The sequence below is a fragment of the Chaetodon trifascialis genome, chromosome 5, assembly GCF_039877785.1.
Source record: "Chaetodon trifascialis isolate fChaTrf1 chromosome 5, fChaTrf1.hap1, whole genome shotgun sequence".
Lineage (NCBI taxonomy): Eukaryota > Metazoa > Chordata > Actinopteri > Chaetodontiformes > Chaetodontidae > Chaetodon > Chaetodon trifascialis.
In genome coordinates this window covers 19773069-19791853 of record NC_092060.1, presented here as the reverse complement: position 1 = coordinate 19791853, position 18785 = coordinate 19773069, and the positions used below count along the sequence as shown (strand labels likewise).

General features: G+C 45.5%; 2 protein-coding genes across 3 annotated transcripts in view; one reads left to right on the top strand and one right to left on the bottom strand.

Moving 5' to 3' along the window:
- The window catches only part of mrpl11 (mitochondrial ribosomal protein L11), a 39872-nt gene extending 36180 nt beyond the window's left edge, over positions 1–3692 (top strand). For both annotated transcript variants that reach the window (XM_070962363.1, XM_070962364.1), the window contains exons 4-6: positions 667–760; positions 1157–1316; positions 3465–3692. In XM_070962363.1, the coding sequence (XP_070818464.1) occupies positions 667–760; positions 1157–1316; positions 3465–3579 (369 nt within the window). In that variant the 3' untranslated portion in view covers positions 3580–3692. The remainder of the gene's footprint in view (positions 1–666; positions 761–1156; positions 1317–3464) is intronic.
- A 2520-nt stretch (positions 3693–6212) lies between these two features.
- On the bottom strand, positions 6213–12257 carry npas4a (neuronal PAS domain protein 4a). The gene is made up of 8 exons (XM_070962348.1): positions 11698–12257; positions 11125–11288; positions 10923–11025; positions 10489–10798; positions 10244–10353; positions 9946–10081; positions 8044–9833; positions 6213–7924 (listed from the first exon to the last, which is right to left on the bottom strand). Exons 1-8 carry the CDS (start codon positions 11870–11872, stop codon positions 7896–7898), a joined length of 2817 nt encoding a protein of 938 aa, XP_070818449.1. The 5' UTR covers positions 11873–12257; the 3' UTR covers positions 6213–7895.
- Between the last annotated feature and the right edge of the window lie 6528 nt (positions 12258–18785).

Genomic DNA, 18785 nt, shown 5'->3' with positions numbered 1-18785 from the left:
ATGGAAACCATTAGAGCAGACACACACAATGTTTAAGATGCTATTGTTAGCATGGCTGGCTAACTAGCTTATGTCTTCCAGTCGTAACCGTGAGCCAGCTTTACTTCCAGGACCAAGGAGGATTTCATATGTGTGATGATATGTTGTGGAGTTACTGTTTACATTGTTCCAGTCCAGCACATCAACAAATTATATTCCCCCAGCTCATGTTAGTCCAGATATGAAAGTTCAGGTTAATGTTAGCATCTGAAGTACAAACCCAATTCCAAAAACGCTCTGTAAAAGATAAATATAACTTAAGTGATAATGTGCTAATTCAATTTGACATATACTCAATTGAAAACAGTACAAAGACTTTATGTTAACCATTAAAAATATCAAAACTCAAAGAGCTAGCTAACGTTAGTTTAATTAACTGGCTGCAACATCTGATAAAAACTGCTGGTGCGTTTCAGATGGTCGTCTTAGAGATGATGTTTAATAAAAAAGAACATTTCACAGACTTCTGCTGGTGTGTCAGCATAAGCTTCAGGGAGTCATGACCTCAGTATTTTAAATTCCTGCCTGCAGTCTGCTTCTGCCTGAGATTATAATTCCGTGAAAATCTCATGTTCACCTGCCCGCCTTTGAGCTCAGGTTTTAACATTAATTCTTCTGTCTCCTCAGCCTGACAGAACCTATGACCTGAAGATCGGCCAGCCCACCGTCTCGTACTTCCTCAAGCAAGCGGCGGGCATCGCGAAAGGCGCCAGAAAGACTGGTGAGATGTGCTGCTACACTGATATATCTGCTCTCGCTCCAATTTTCACCCACTGAGCCCATCCTGTAACGGACACACGTCTCTCCCTGGGCTCGGTTTTAAGCTTTGCTGTGATTGATGTTATATTCATGACGTGGGGGAACTGCGGCAGAGGAAGGAAGTGGCAAAGGTGGAGTGTTAAGAAAAGAGAATTATAAATTTCTACCTTTAATGCTCCGAGCTATCTCCAGCCTCGTTTCAGCTGTTGACTTCTAATGCCACCTCTATGCCATCTCCAGCACACACACGCGCACACACACTTTGTCCACTTTTGTGCCAAACTTTTCCTTGTTATCTCATTAAATATTTCCTTCTTTACATTCTGTACTCACACTGAACTCTCTTTTGTATGTGAAGGCCACGAGACAGCGGGGAAGGTGTCCGTGAGGGCAGTGTATGAGATTGCCCAGGTGAAAGCCCAGGACGAGTGCTTCAAAATGAGGAACACCCCTCTCAAAAACATCGTCAAAAGCATCGTAGGCTCGGCCCGCTCGCTGGGCATCGAGGTCGTCAACGAGTAAGTTCTGATTCTGTTTTCGGTGCGCCTAAAATGTCATCGCATTGACCTCAGATGCCATAAAGCTGAGCTGTGTGCACACAAGCAGTGCTGTCAGAAGCTGGTCCTCAGTTTCAAAGAAGCAAGTAAGTGATCCTGGTTTCATCTGAAAATGCTGCAATGTCTTGTGACGGCCACTAGAGGTCAGATAAGATACCAGTAGAGTGACGACTGTAGCCACAATAATGTGAACACCTACGGTAGCTTCAGTATAATATAAACAAATGCAGTTCAGTAAAATCGCCCTGCAGCAAAAACTGCAGTAAAATGCCCCATCAGAAATTTCACATTTTATCAGTTTATGCTCCAGATCACACTCTGGGGTCTTGGAGCACTCAGATCTGCTCAAGTATGACAGAAGACACGCATCCAAGACTCCTTGCAATGCTACGAGATGCTGCCTCCTTACGAGGAACCGAGTGAACACATGAAGGACCTCTAGTCCTTTAATATTGAGTTATTTTCCTCACAGACTCCTGTTAAAAATGTGTGTTTGTTATATTTACGTTAACTTTTTACTATACAATACGGCTTCACAGTGAATAATTAGGTAACAGTAAGCAATTAGATTTGGAAAGAACAACGTAATGAAGCCTTGATAAGGCTTTAGGCTTAAAAATGTGGCTGGTGCCAGGTACAAGTGGGCCCCTATTTAATTATTCATTTGTTTACCTGTGTATGGTCCTGGTTTAGTTTTGGCAGCTGATACGATTTGGCTGCTCGGCTTCATGAGATGCTCTAAATATCCTTGTGCCTGTCTGTCTGTGGCTGAGGCTTTAGTTTATGGTGCGGTTGGAATACATTCATACTATGTCGTTATGCTCGTATTATTTGCAGCCCACCTCCCATATACAAAATAACATGAATAATAACATGAGCACCTGACAGTAACAAGCAGTCCAGTGCAACCGCACCAGGAATAACAGTCTCAAAACCTGAATCAACAGCTCTCTCTTGGCATCCTGCTGGACCTCGTGGTTCACGTGATGACTGTCTCCGGCTTGACTCCAGCCAGGAAGCTTTGTCACATGTCGTCTCCACGTCTCTCCCGTGTGTCCTGTCTGTCGTATACTGTGAACGATGCAATTAAGGCAAAATAGCCAATAAAAAGCGGTGACCTGATTCACACACACTAAATCTAAGCAGGGTTTGAGTATGTAGTGTGTTCACGCTGCTAAGGTGGGAAAATAAAGATTGTTTATGGTGGTCAAACAGCTCGATGAACACTCATGTTGGCTTTTTTGTAGACAAAAACAACATCCTAAGACGCAGCACAAAGTGTATATTACACACAGCTGGGACTCAGACATTGAGTAGAAACTAGAAGCTTCACCAAGATTGTACAGTTTGGTATCAGTATGTTTTAGATTTCACAGATGTGACATCTCCCCACTCACACCTCCAACTTACTTGCTTACCCTTGAGGGGCTTTGCATCTTAACACCCACCTGTGTTTACTCTCACACTGTCAGATATTTATCATTTATTACGTGCACAGCATTTATTTTGCCATGACCTGTTTTAGTTCAGTATGCTTGCACTATCACACTCCCTCTACCTGCTGCATCTATTTCCACTACAGTTAATGATACTGTATTTTTCCCAGAATCCCTTTCTGCCCGTTACTTAAAACTTTACATGTCTTGCGGCTGCAGAGCATTATGATTTATTGAGAGTACTGTCAGTGGAGAAATTGGTATCTCTGCCTCTTTTACAATGGTTTCTCCCCGGATGGTTGTTGAACACTGCTGCGCTGTGGTGAGTCCAAAGAGAAGACATTGCTCTTAGGCCAAAAACTGTGTTTAAAGTTAATGTTGCAGAGAGCTGAAGGGTTTTCAGCTAACAAGCACATATTTCTGCTATTAGATATCACCGCTGGAAACATCTTGATGTGGTGTTTGTCATCCACCTTTGTCCCGTTTTATTGAATTTTAAATCACCGAGCTATAAAATGACGAAATAGAAGCAACGTCGCCCGTAACATTTTGCCGTTTAACCTTTTAGCAGTTTTAATGCTTTGCTGTAGATTAGATTTTCCTCTAACAGTAAGTCAAAGCTTGGGTTAAGTGAATATAATTTTCCCCTCTCTTTCTCCCCCCTCCTCTTCAGTCTCTCAGCTGACGAGTACAGAATCTTCTTGCAGCAGAGAGAGGAGAAGCTGAAAGCTGATGCAGAAGCAGCTGCAGCTGCCACGGCTGAAGCTTTGTCGGGCAAAAAGAAATGAAAACCTGCAACAACATTAACGCTCCCATTCCTCTTTTTATTGACTCTACACATGAACTGCATTCATACAAAAACACTGTTAATGTGTGTCTCCAATCTTAATAAACTGTTGTTATGTGATTTTTCTTTTCTTCGTGTCTTTATTCGCATTTGATATTAAGACGTTTCTTTACAGCAGAGTGTTTGTTTTCAGTGTTTTTGAATGATTTAAGAGATTTTACTTCACCTACATTTTAGCAACAAAAACCTCCTCTCAAACTTTGGGAATATTTATGACCCTGAGCGTTTCTTTTCCTCTGAGCCGAGCTAATGAAACTGTAATTGCTCTGTCTTGGATTTGTACATGCGGTCTCTTTGATGTTATTATCTATTATTAACACTTCTGGAAGCGATTTGGCTTTTTGTCAGGTTGTGCAGATGGTTTCTTGCACACTTGACACATCTGTGATCTAAAGGGTTCATCACATGAATTATTGCTAAAATCGCTATCACTTGGACTTATGGTGGCCATTCACACAATATTACTGTTTATTGACATTAACTGGTGTTTGGTTTGGCCCCATGTAATACAGAAAGATTGAACTTGTGCTGAAACAATAAGCTAACACTCTAGTTAAAGTAATTGTCAACCATTTTTAGAACTAATTAAATTATTTATCAAGCAATTATACTAGCAATTACCTGTTTACAGTTTCTTGAATGTGAAGACTTGTTGGTTTTGGACTGTTGGTCAGACAAAACAAGTAATTCAGAGATGTTGTCCTGGATTTTAGTATCTTTTATTGAGCTTTTCTCACTATTTGTTACATTTGAATAAACACAAATTCATTCATTAATGAGAAAAACAATTTACTGATTAATCGATAATGAAAATAATATAAGCAGCCTTACAAGGAACACAGTTCAATGTCTGGAACATCAGTGAGTTATATGTGAGTTTTCCTGCATTGGCCATATTATGATATGTACCCATATCAGGAAATGTTCTTATTTTCTGCCTTCGGACGTTTGTACAGTACATTCAGAGTCTTAATGGCTGCTGTAATTGTTCGTCTCTCCACACTGTGTGAAGGAATCCATCCCACAGTGCTTTCAGTGTACCAACCACTGTCCTCTTTCTGTCTAAACTTCCGACGTTTAGCTGAAACTGAGTATCTTCTAATGTAACAGTCTGTGCCGACTGTGGCTCAGGAGGTAGAGGAGGTTGTCCATTAATCACAGGAAGGTTGCTGCGTGGATCCCCTGCTCCTCCTGCCCTGTTGAAGTGTCCTTGGGAGTCTCAGTTTGCTGCAGATGGTCATGGTAGCTCACTGCCATCTCTGTGTGTGAATGAGTGGGTAAGCGGCAAAGAGTGTTTAAATAAAAGCTATTTGTTTAGTCCAAATTTCCACCTTTGTGTTGCTGTTCCTCTGCCACAGCTTGGCAGGGAAGCGCTGTCTAGGGACATGCACAGATGGAACGATGTCTTCAAAGCCACCATGGACAGCAGGAACCGTCTCACCAACCACCAACAGTGTGCATGTGAGTATTGTTTGAAGCCAGCATTTTAAAATGTGAACTCAAACATATCACCCGGCCCTGCGTGGACTCTGTCTATATATAAGATTTGCATCTTTATCACACCTGAAATACTACTTGGTCCAGCTGTCAAGGAATAAAACTAAAAGTCCTCATAACCTTTTCCTAACATGGCCTCTCAGACACCACACACTGTATCCTCCTGTCTGCTGCAGTACTTGTTTCTGCCAGAAGATGGCAGCAGTCAGCTGTGCAGCACCGACTCCAGCGCTGTCCTCACTCCATCACAGGCACTGCAGCAGCCGGTGATGGAACAAAATGTTCGCTTGCAGAAAACCAGTGTAATGTTTCTGCCTTTGCCTCCTGACATGTAATAGATTCTGCGTTATCTGTTACGTGGCACAGTTGATGAGACCTGGCGGAAAAGATATATTATTCCTCATCCTTCCCCATCCTCCACCTTTTATCTGTCGTGATTTACAGAAAATTGGTTATCCGTGCATTTTTTCTGTGATTTTTGAGGATCACCTTTCCATCTTGTGGCGACACAGCATCAGTTTGTCCCACATCCCTCTTTACTGTACCTCTAATTTTAGCCTCCCCTCACTCTTTCTTTGTCTCCCCCCTCTCTCCAGCCCTCCCCTCTCTGATCCTTCTGAATGGAGGCTGAGAATAGACGGGAGGCTGTTTCAGTCAGAGCTCTTGAGCAGGAATGCCTATATATGGAGTCTTACACCACGTCGAGCGCTGATAGAGTCGCAGGTACACCGAGTGAATGTGGGCTACTGTGATTTGTAAAGAGGGGTGGCGGGGGGGTCATATGCCTACTATTATGTGTGTGCGTGCATCATCATAAGTGGGAGGCCAACTGTGTGTGCACATGCGCACGCAAAAACCTCGATGCCAAGAGTGTGCGTCAGTCTGAGTCAGATAGTGTCTCATTCTGTCTCGTCATGTGTGTGCGTCAGTGCTGTTGCTGAGCGAAACTCGCTCCAGGGGAAGAAATGGAGGAGAGTGTATGGGAGGGAGAGGAAAAGAGGAAGGGATGGTGGGATGGTGATGATGATGATGAGGCTGAGGGAGGAACAAGGGGCTTGACTATGACGACACAAATGCATCAGCCGCATTAAGTGCACTTTAATATAAATGCATTTGTATGACAACCAAATACACTTATAAGCAACACAATAGAACACTGGTCCACAATGTCCATTCTGCAGTAAGTAAGATGTTTAGAATATATTCCATCTTATGCAATAAAAATCTCTTTCTTATATATACAGACCAAGAGCAGTTTCATACAAATGTACAAATGTGTACAACCTTTCTGAAAAGAACATATGCCTATATCCACAGACATAATGCATATGCATTAACATCTTTTTCAAATATCACACATACAATATAGTAATTTTACACATGTATATTAACTTAGCCTTTAATAGCTAGAACGTAGGAATCAATCCTTTACTTGACCGTAGACAACTCTACGTGAGCATGTCGACACCATGGGAATAGTACCATTCTCAACCCGTGTCGCTTGGTAACTGAATAGAAATAGCACCCCATCCCTATTTTCATTTTTTAAAACAAAACTTTTGTATTCTAACCCCTCTCAAAAAAGAAGAATCGCTCATTCACATAGTCAATTGTGCCTCACTACACCGCACTCCAGTGGAGCAACGATGTAAAAGTCCATGTTGAATGGACATGATAAAGAGTTCAGAGTTCAGCAGGTCAGGGCCGTTTCAGGCACGCAGGAGCCGCTATAAGCTGCCAGCATTGCAAATATTGATGCTGCAACAATATCCAGCCGAGTGCCCTCAGGGCCAGGAGGGACCTGAAGAGCCCACATTCAGAGTCTAATGTACAGTACGACGTAGCAGTGGATTTGTGGCATGATCAGAGCTCCGGCAAACTTCCAGACTATTTCTCGTTTGGTGTTTCATCTCGTAAAACAATGGACACCTGCGACATTCGCGAGATCTTCACATGCCACGATCTCTTCACATGTTTTCTTTTTTTGTTCGCACATCACATTGATACACAAGATTTTAGATGGAGCGCTAGATATGAAATGTTAAAGGTTCGAAGCCGCAAACTCAAAGCTCAAAGTATCTCGGGTTTAAAGTTGATTGCTGTCTTTTGAGTTCTGATGTTGCCTTTAAGGCTGTGAGAAAGAGTGATGTCAAATCAGAGCTGTGCTGGCTCTGAAGACCGGAGAGAAGAGTTCTCTGAGAGAAATCTCCCTTAATTTCATGTACAGATAGTGATCGTCCGAAGGTTGTAAAAAAATTGTAAACATTTGACTTCCAATACATTTGAGGTTTGGGTTTGCGTTGCTGCAAAAGTGCAAGAGTTCATCTCCCTATTGAAGCAAGAAATGGGTTTTTTTTTGTTCACAACAGATTTTTCACTACGAGTGAATACAAATGCGCGTCTGGAAGTTAAACAGCGCTTACAAGTTCAGAGAGGTTTCTCTGCATGATCATATCTGAAGCTCATGTTACAGAGAAGCTGAAAGACACCACATGGACTCAAAACCCAGTCAGTTGTGGGTCCATGTGGTTGCACCATCATGTAAATGTTGCACCAGTTTTGTAGCAGTATACAGATTAATGACTGAACAAAAATATAAAGCCAATCTTTGTTCTTAGGAGACATGTAGGAGTTAAAGTCCTTAAGTTGTATATACATTATGTATATTTATACACTTAATTATTTTTTACTTTTCAGTAAAAGGGGCTCCACAAAATATGACAATATGCCATACTTAATGAAGTAAGTCACAGACTTATTTTAGAACGGAGGAACACTTCCACTCCCATCTGAAAGACAAAGAAAGAGACAAGAGAGAAAGAGGACGTTAGTGGTGTCCTTTCAGAAATGCCTTTTCATCCCATTCAAGAAGACTTAGGAATAAATGAGGAGAGAGGCAGATTCTTACCTTTGTGGAAGCACTGTGGCGATGGATGACATTGGAGTTGATACAACTCAGGTTGTTGCCCTAAGCCAGGGGCGATCGAGGCACCTGCCCCAAACATGGGTTCCAGGACGGCCAGTTCCTCCAGGAGGGACTGAGTGCAAGACACAGCGGGCGTGGGCGAGACGATGGGCGTGGAGGTGGTGGGGCTGGGGGAGGCAGTGAGAATGAGGGGAGGGGAAGCTGGAATGGAGGAGCAAGAGGACACAGGAGATGACACCACCTCGATCTCCATTGCTTCCTCCGCTAGCCCCTCCCCTTCCGCCTTGGCCCCGGCCTCAGCAGCCACAGTCGCCCCGCACCCAGCCATGGAGTTACATTGCGCCGATTGGACGCTACAGAAGTGGCCCACTCCCTCAAACTGGGAGGGTTGGCGCCAGCACACTGGGGGTTGAGGAGAGATCGGGCTGGAGGGATTGGGCAGAGGGGAGGAGGAGGGGCAGGGGGAGGGGGAGGAGAGGCCGGTGGACTGAGGAGGAGCGAAGTCGTCTTGGAAGAGGGTTTCTAGGATGCTCTCTTCAAACAGAGAATCATCATCGTCGAGGAAGATGGGAATGTCCAGGCCTCTCCATGCTTTGATGGGATAAAACTCCCTAAGCATGTGGACTGAATCAACATCAGCAGTTTCCATGGTGGGAGACAGGAAGGGGGAGGGAGGGGAGGATGAGGGTGACATGGAGGGGGGAGAGAGTTTGGACAAGAGTGGATCCAGGTAGAATCCCTCTGCCAGTGAGCTGATACGCTGAGCTAAGAGGGAGATTTCTGCCCTCTCCTTCTCCCTCTCTCTCTCCAGGGAGAAGAAGGAGAGGCAAGGCTGTTTACCGGGTGATGCCTCAGGGGTGAGGAGGCCCTCAGGGGGACACTGAAGGGACCCCAGTGGTACATCTACATACAGTGGACCCCGAACCTCGGGCAGGGTCATCACTGTGCAGTCGCCGTCTCCGGGGCTGTCAGGTGTGGGGGGCAGTTTCTCATACAGGGAGCCACTGCAGGAGTCGATGGAGAAGAGGAAGTCAGTGGATGGAGTGGGCAGCGCAAGGGGGAGTTTGGCAGACAGGGTGGTGGGGGGAGCGGGACTGGAGGCGGTGGTTGGTGGGGCTGAGGAGGAAGCTGCAGGGGCCAGTGAGGTGGTAGCCGTGGCCGTTGTAGCAGAGGGCGGAGGAGTGGTTGTGCCAGTGGGGTCAAAGCTGAAGAGGGGTTCGCCAAATGGGAAGCTAGCCCCGCCAATCCGGGGGGTGTAGGGCGGTGTGCACACAAACTCTTTGGTCTGCTGAGCTTGTGAGGTGGGGACAGGGGGGAGAGGCAGGGGGAGAGCCGGCAGTGGAGGGTCAAGCTGGAAGGAAGGTGGCAGCAGAATGTTCTGGGTTAAAAAGTCTAAGTCTGCTACTGTTTCAACAGTGACTGGAGTTGGGGAGGAGGCCGCTGAGGGGCTTTCAGTGGGATGCTGCTGAAAGAAGCTTTCTTCCTCCAGAGAGGAGATACTGGAGCGAGGGTCGCCCTCCAGCTGCATGGCCTCAGCAGCAGAACTCCCCGGTTCATCAGAGGAGCCCACACTGCAGCCAGCAGTGCTGAAGTCAAAGGACTGGGCAGACAGGCCGCTGCTGCCTGGGGTGAAGACCTGGTCTGGGCTGGACAGGGTTTCTGGAGACTGGAGGCTCAGACCCTCCTGCTGAGAGGTACCGGCACTCAGAACCAGGGTGAGCTGGGTCTGCTCTGAACTGAGCTGCTGACGTACTGACCAGGCCTCAGAATCACTGAGAGAGAGAAGAAGAAACAGGGAGTTAGGGAGGTGTTTTTGCTTTTATCAGTCATTTTGTCTCCAAATGGATGAGTGGAGTGTAATTTTTTAAAAAGGGCGGTAAATACCTGATGATGTAGTTGTTGCTGCTGACGGGGATTTCTCCAGGTTGCAGTTGAAGCACCATGTAGAGCCAAACCCACGACTGATCCTGAGCTTGCACACGCACCACCATTTCAGCTCTGCCCTCTCCTCCCTCTCTCACTGTTGAACAACAGTCACAGCACAAGTTGGCATCGGTTTGTAATCCTATTAATCATCATAGTGTTTTTTCACTGCGTGGATGTACCAGTGGGCACGATGTGTGTGTAATTGTGTGGGCACGGACGGTTGTAACTGGTAGGTATGTGTGAAGAGCATACTTACATAGGCTGCGGTGCTGAGCGGAGGCATGTGACAGATCCTGTGGGTGGAGGAGGCTGTACCAGGAGCGGGAGCGTAAAGCTGTCACATCAAAGCCAAGATAGGCGCTCACACTGCAGGGGAGAGTGGGTGGTGATAAGTTAGGAGGATAATGTTGTGTCCTTTTAACTTATCTCATAAGCACATTAACACCAGTCCATATGAAAGCAACAGGTGGAGGTGAGGGTCTGCTGTTTGTTTGAACTCACCTGTCCTGGGCAGTCTGCAGCCTCATGTCCCTGCCATGCTGCGAGTGGAAGCAGGCCAGGAACAAGTTGGTGTCAGCCAGGGGAGGGGCGGAGGTTGACTCCCTCTCTGCCCCGGGACCAGAGCGGGTCGGATGGGGCTCCAGAGGGGAACAGAAACACACCCAGACAGGATTGGAGGTCCAGTAGGACCCGGAGGCAGGAGAGCTGGAGGGGGGGGAGAGGCAACGAGCTCGGATCAGAACCAGCTTGTTCCCAGCACTCTGCCTCCGCACGGACTTGGAGGTGTTGAATCGACAGCGGAAGAGACGGTCTGTGGAGGAGAGGATGAGAGGTGGCTTGGTTAAAAAAAAAAAAAATCCCATTCGCTCAGTCTGTATTAAGTGGCGAAAAAAAAAATCAATCTCGTGAAATTTAATGTGGACATTTTGTCTTACCCATCTCAAGTGATGTAGAGGTCGACAGGTTGGTCCTCATGATAAAGTGGTCTGAGGCGTCGATGATATCATACACGCTGTCCCCCTGTGCCACAAGATCCACCTGGAAAATTACAAACAGAAACGTTATTCGTGAGGTCCACAGCAGAGCTGAAATATTCCGCTACTGTACCCAGTACGAGTCTGTTCTCTGTATACTCACCATGGAGTGTCCGAGGTGCTCGGAGACGCTGTCTGACAGGTACAGGAGCTTCCCTTCCCCGGTCAGCAGCATCAAAAACCCCGGCAGCGCCTGCATCAACTCCGACAGTTCGTGGAAAGACAGAAACCCTGCGCTCTCCTCAAGACTAGCCGCAGTTCCCGCTCCTAGAGAGGAAAAAAACGATGGAGAGGGACAGAAGGTGCCAAATTTATTAATAAACCAGAATCTGATAGAAATGAACAGATCTGATCTCCGCAGTGGGAGAGACGGTGGCCGCAGTGTGTTTCAGCACCGCGGACAGCGATGCCTCCGCATGAACGGAGCTGAAGCGTTTCAGTACCACGGACAGCGACAAATTGCGGCTTCAACGGGGTTATCAGCTTCTTGGCGGATTATTTCCGATCAGTTATTGACCCACAGCTCTGCAGTTCGCCCAAACATGAGATTTATATCAAGACAATTGCCTGCGGCGCCACTTAAACACTTGTTGATTCCACTACTGTGAGCTCTATGCAGCACTGTTACGTTACAGCCATCAACAGGTCGTTTTATTCTGAGGAAATGCATTCTTACCTTGGGTGAAGAAGACGGATTTCCTGGTGTACATACAGGCGAGTGACATGATGTGCAGGTACGAGAGCCGCGCTTTATCTGCATCGGATATGGGCAACAAGTCCTTCAGGTTCCGGATCTCGGCGTTGATCTGGTCCCGTCGAGCCTTGGATGCTCCTTTGGTTGAGCGGTACATTGTGGCCGGTTGTTGCGGTGAACTATCGAAATTCCTCCAGATGTGAGTTGGAGAGTTGCGAGCGGAGTGCTGTTGAACGCCGTGCCTCGGCTGAAGTCGGGGTCTCTGTCTCCGTGATGTGTTAAGAGACAGGTTGTAGAAGTGGAGAAGCTCTGACGTGTGTTATTGCACTTTCATCTCAGCTATTTTGTTGTTGTTGTTGTCCCCAGAGAAAGGCTGAAAAACCTTCTCCTGTCCTGTCTGCGTCTGCTTTAGCTCCGCCACAGCGTCCAGCACGGATGGCTGGCCGGCTGCTGGATGTCTGTCCCCCCTCTCGGAGTGCAGGTGAATCGGCGGCTGCGGTAGCCGTCTCTCGCACAGAAGTCCGGAACCCGTAAATCTGGTTGAGGGACTCTGCTCGCAGGTCACTTATATAGCCTGGGACTCCGCCGGAGTAGGGGGGCTCCCAACGCACCAACACCGACGTAAAAGGGAGGGAGGGGGGTGGAGAAGAAGGAGGGGGCCGAGGGGGATAGATGTGTCTCATATCAGTGTTAGCAATGGTGAGAGTCTCCCCCCTCCCTCTCCCGTGCCCTCTCCTTTCGGTGACTCTCGCTCGACGTCAGCTCTTCCCTCTACTCGATGATGACGTCGGGCTGAAATCGGGAGCTCCGGCGACGCAAAAAGCCCGATTTGGACAAAACCGAGTAAGGGGCGGAGCAAGCGTAAAACGTAAACGGAGTCACCGGACTCCGGTGTATTGGAGGAGGGGTGGAGGGGGGGTGCAGGGAGAGGAGGGGTGGTGGGAAGACTGGCTTGCATACGAAAGAGGTCTCTGTGTTTCAATGTCTGGCACCTGAGGTAGGCTACCCCGCCGCTGCCTGTTCGCCCCGGTCCTGTCAGAAAACACGGCAGGTGCTCGTTAGGTGCGATTCACCACTTCATTTTGAGCACATTTAACTGTTAGCACGTTAAACATGTGAGACTGATGATTGCACGCCGCACAGCCCAGCGCGACGTGCTCAGTCGCTGGGCTGCTGTTCCAGGAGGCGGACATGGATGCTGAGGCTGTTTCACACCGCTCCGTCGCCTTTTATGAATGGACATCATCCCTGAGCAGCAGTAATGAATGCATACATCCTCCCTCACAGAATGTGCCTATAGCCTGTCGTCTTCTCTGCTGGGTCTATTGGACATGGATGCCGCGCATGTTGCGTGCCTTCACTGCAATTTCATACAGTCTGGTTGCAAAGAGGGAATCTTTGGCGTTTTGTGACATTTTGTAAGCACCTTTTGCTTAATGTAGGCTATAGATAATACACTGAAACGCTATATGTGTGTTTTTCATTCAATGTGTAGCCTCCTGCGTCAGCCACGTCAGGCATATTCCCATTGCCTTGCGATGGAGAACACAGTTTTTCTGATTCTGCGATTACACTTAACAGGCGAGAATAAAGTGAGTGGAAGTTTTGATTTTAAGTGTAATAATGAAGGAAAACAGTGAGACCATGACCAGCCACGAACACTGAGAAACACAGCACAAACAGCTGGCCAGCATGACCAGTAAGGCACCAGTATATGGGCATCAAACACCAGCAGCCATCATACAGTTTCCAGAATGTCTTATGATTTAACTGTTTCATGACGTACGTGTGCGTCAGGGTCGGCGCTTTGTTCTCTGTCTGTTTAAGACAAGGACGACCCTCCAAAGCTTAGTGAAGAGTGGAGTCATTTTAATGAATGGCATTCATTAATAATTTGACGCGCGCAAACAGCAGCCAGTATTGCGCAACCTGCAAACCCGTCGTCGCCGGCCTCACGTGCTGTATCTAAAAATAGATCTCACAGGTGACCCACACAAGGACTGCGAGGCGCGCCCCCGCACCCAGCTCCGATCGTCCTATTTATAGAGAGGAGATTTCACGTTTAGCCCCCCTGTCCCCCCAAAAATAGATCTGGAGTATGTGCTTCACATGTGGAGAGCGCACGCACACACACACGCACACACACACGCACACACACACACACACACACACACACGCACACACACACACACACACACACACACACACACACACACACACACACACACACACACTCATGTTCCATCCGGACAAATTACGAACACGTTTGTGACACCGTTTTTATTTCTTTAATTATTTTTCGTTTTGTGTGTGTGTGTGTGTGTGTGTGTGTGTGTGTGTGTGTGTGTGTGTGTGTGTGTGTGTGTGTGTGTGTGTGAAGGGGCGGGAGTGGTTTGGGATGGTGTGTTCCTTTGAAAACCGAATGGAGAAAATGTTCTGGCACATTTTCTCTTTCAGTGGCGGGACTTGATTTGCAGTCACAAGGTGATATACAATCTCCTTTCTGCTGTGTGTGCGTGTGTGTGTGTGCGTGTATGTGTGTGTATTACTCATGCTGTGGAGACATAAATCAGTTGACACCGTTACTCTGTGGGGACTTATGGGGACAAAACACAAGCCCTCATAGTAAATCAATCAATTTGAGGGTGAAGACTTGGTTTAAGGTAAGTCTCTTTGAACATAAGTCTAGAATGTAGGTCCCCAAAAGTGATGGAAAAACGACTTTGTGTGTGCTAGAGACAGAGAGAGACAGTGAGTCTGTGTGCATGCGTGTGTGCGTGCACAGTGCTTATTTCACACTAACAAAATTCATATATTTTTAGTATTTTTTCCTGACACAGAATCTGTTGCATAGACTAATTCCACTAGATGAATGAAGACAGATGCAGAGTCAACAGTACACGCCTCATTTATTCAAAATTATTGATTGCTTTGGCCCACTGTTTACCTGCTTTGATGTTTTTCTACATGCAGAGGATAACTCATTGATGAATCATCCTGCATCTAGTTGCGGACCTTCAGCTGCACTTGTTTCAGTGCCTCTGTTTGTCTGGTTTTTGTTCTGGGTTTCTTGCTCAGGTGCTTGTGGGTCTGTTTTTGTCTCACATTTCTTTGGTTTTCTTATTGGATGACTCAGCCATCCCTGCTTCCTCTTCTATGGTTGTATTTTCACCACTGGTTCCTGTTTGGTAATGACCCAAAGCTACCAGGTTGTTACCAGATGATCACAGAAGAATGATTAACTGACTTTTTTCTAGTCCTCATTTTCAATCTCTGTAGTTTAACTTAGCTTCACTCGAAGCCTTTAAGCTGTAGAAAGAGATATGAGTTTATCATCTCTGCTGCACATCACATGGGCCAGCAGCGCCACCAGAGCAGAGGGAAATACATCACACACCAGTCTGTTGCTAAAGAGGGGTCCACATTGTGTCGGCAGAGTGACATCAGCTTCCCTTTTGGCTATTCTGGATGCAGCGTCACGCTTGTTCATTAGTGCAGGTCACTCAGAGAAGACATCATTGTACAGAGGTTATGCAAACAATTTTAAACTAACTCTGAATGGACTAAAGTTGAGTCATGCTCTTTGTTTCAGGTGCATCTCATAATCATTTTTACTTGGTTTGATGTGGTCCTGTTCCATGAGTTCGGTGTCAAAGATTATCCAGAAACTGTTCCTACTTCTAGGCATGTGGATTGCAGTTCAGGGGCTGAAGTACAGCGTTAAGGTGCCTCAGGTGAGAACGTCCGAGGGCCGAAACTGGGAAAACACAGTGAGACTTCATGAGTTTACAGTCATGTGGTTCCATCTGTTCGTCGGGACAATTTGGAGATTTAAAGTCTCTGTTGAGTTCAGTTAGAACTTGAATTAATAATGCTGCAGAAATGAGAACAGGTCTGGTTGACTAATTCAAGTCAAAACAAGAAAACAAAGTGATTATTTACAGAGGGCACGGAAAATGTTTCCTCATGAATCAATTTAAATCTCCATTAGAGCCAAAACTATTGATTAATCAATTAGTCAGTCAACAGAAAATTAATCAGCAATTATTCTGATAATCCATTAATCATTTAAGTCGTCGTCTTTAGCAAATATGTCAAATGTTCTCTGGTTCCATCTTCTCATTCTTGAGGATTTGCTGCTGAATTTCTTCAGGTTTAGGAGTGCTCTGCAGGGAAAATAAGCAATTTGATTCGGGAATGTGTTTGTGTTGTCTGATCGTGAAAACATGACGATGTGTTCAGCTTGGTCTGATGGAAAAAGTCTTGTAATCATAGAGTGACTGTATGCAGCAGAGTCTAGATGCCCGTTGGAGAATCTCTAACAGGTGAACGAGCTGCTGAACAGATCCCTTTGGTTGATGTAGGGATTCATCGTATTAGCCTCCTGATTAATGCTTAAACACTGATATAATGGTATATTTACAAAGATCAATGCTCTTGATGAGGTGAAACACTGAATATATTGTCTGTGTACTGTTTACAGTTGAGTGTAGGCCAAGAAGGATTATTACATTCTGTTTTATTTATGTTTTAAACAGCTTCACAACTTTTTGGGATTTGGGGTTGGACATTGCTTTTCAGCACCGCTTGTTATGATGCAGCTGTGACAGTCTCTGTACTCATTCATACAGACTGATTTCATGTTTTATTCCTCTGGCAGGTGAGGATTGAATTTTACACTCTCTGCTTTAAAAGGGTTGTTTGTTTCAACCTCTCAAACCACTTCTGCCTCTCAGAGCCTCATTTCATAAACTCTCAAACTCTCAGCTTCCTCACATTTCCCCCAGAAACAACCTCATGCTGCATTATGACATTTCCTCCCCCTGATTTCTCTTATTTACAAAAAATCTTGCACTTTCAGTTGGGCTGAAAAGTACTCAAAGTGTCTGCACCGAGAATCTTAAAGTTCTGGTTTCTTCCAGAGTAACGGATCGTTCTCCTGAAGTTAGACTCTGTGTTATGGTCCTCTGCATGTTGGTGTCATTAGCAACTGTAAAATGTTCAGATTTGTCAACATAACTACCCCAGCATTGTCATTTCTTGTAAAAAATATATATAATATATCAAATTGAGTGGACACATTTAAGTCTGCTGCATCATTAACTAGCCTATAAGCAAGTGTGTGGCCTTGTCTCATGTGGGCCCTCATTAGAGTAATTAATGATGGACAACAATCTTTAACTACAGAGAAGTCTTGTTTTCCACAGATGACTGACTACAAAATGACTTTCATCTCCTGTTTGACCTTGTAGGCTTTTACCAGCCACCACAAATTAATTTGATAGTGAATTATTCACATTCCAACTCTCCCTATACTGAAAGGACCACGCCAGTGTTTGCACATGATTTGTTTCATTTACCAAACCACACATTCATTATGACCCACCATTTACTAAAGCCCCTTTTTTCTGATTTATGAATGTGGGGGGTTTTTCCCCCCAACTTCCAGACTCTCAGTCATATATGCTGGGTGTTGTTGTACTTGCTTTCCCACTTTGCTGCTCTCAAATGATGTTTCAGCTCTTAAATGATCATCTTGGAGAAGACATATTTTCCTAATGGGCTTTGAAGCTGCCAAAAATTGTTCACTTTATGTAGGAAATCCCTGCATACAATTAACAAAGCCCAATGGATTAACACTTAACTTGATGTAATTAATTTGGGTCTTGGACACAAGCATGCCTGGTGCCTCGGAGGAAACCATTCGAGTCTGGCAACTTGTTTGTTGTAGTCATCATCTTAATCACTGCGTACCTTTTTGCCTTGTTATTGAGTTTTGCTTCATTTTATCCTGCTGATTTTAACATGAGATGCTTGGGACGGTGAAGGAGGCGGGCGTCAACCACAAAAAAGTCATTTTGAGATGTGATTTTCAAAATACTGTGGAATCTTTGTTTGTAGTCGATCTGCAGAATCTGAGCTTATTGTTTACTGGCTTAGATAAGAATGTAATTCATTACAATATTCAAGAGGAGATAAAATAATGGATGATTTGTTTGATCGATTGTAAGATAAGAAAGGACATTGCTGGGCAATATTTTTAGCCACGCCAAAAATAAACAACAAAATGTACAAAGAATGATGAGGCAATAAACAATATATACAATGAAACTTACAGCATCCAGGCTGGTATTGTCATTGTTAGCAGGCTGTTTAGCTCAAAGCACGGCTGTGCCCAAAGCAAGTTTGAGTCAGAAGCCAGAGACGTTAACGTGCTGTTGTAAGATTTCAGCTGTCTGTTGTCTGATAACTTCAGTTGTTGTAATTTAAATGCAGGCATTGATCTAAAGACAATTACATAAAATGGCCCCATTTTACAAATACATAAAGCTATAAATATGTGTTTTAGATACATTATGAAACCCAGTGTATGCGCAGTGATTCATCGACTAACACAACAGAAGCATTTCTCTGCCCTCTAACCTGATAAATAACATGAGTAAGATTATCAACGTTTTGGGGGTAAAGGACCAGCTGATCCCCGATGTTTAAACAGAGCACAACTCTGAGTCTGCTGCGGCACATGTGAATCGCATTTTCTCTGGATTTGTGACTAAGCACACATCACTTTCTTCAAGATCCGCTGTTTTCAGAGATTGCCTTAAAAAAAACACATCGCTGGCAGACTGAAAATAGCGCACATCTTTATGCAGGAGCTCCCAGAACAAAAACACTCAAAAGTTGTTTGTTTTTTCCACCCAGCAGTCTCGTAGGTACTTAAGTTGTCCCGGTGTCCCACACACTCTCTTGTCTCAAGCGCTGCCATTGTTGTGGTTGTCATGATAATCCCTGGCATTATGAGACGGGGTTTGTTGGTATCATAGGTGGGTGGCAGAGAGGAACATGGCTGTGGAGAGGCGGATTGCTGAAGAGCGTGGGGTCTGAGGGATGAGTGCCTCGTCTCCCTGACAGCAAATGGATTCAAATGAATCCAATTAGTGGGCCGTCTTTGTGCCAGAAACTCCTGTTTGTCTCAATATTCATGTGGAGGCTCATTTAGTCTTAAAACCCTCTTTACGCTTCACTCATCCAGGCACATTAAGTCGGGCACTCGCTCCCTCGCTCACTCA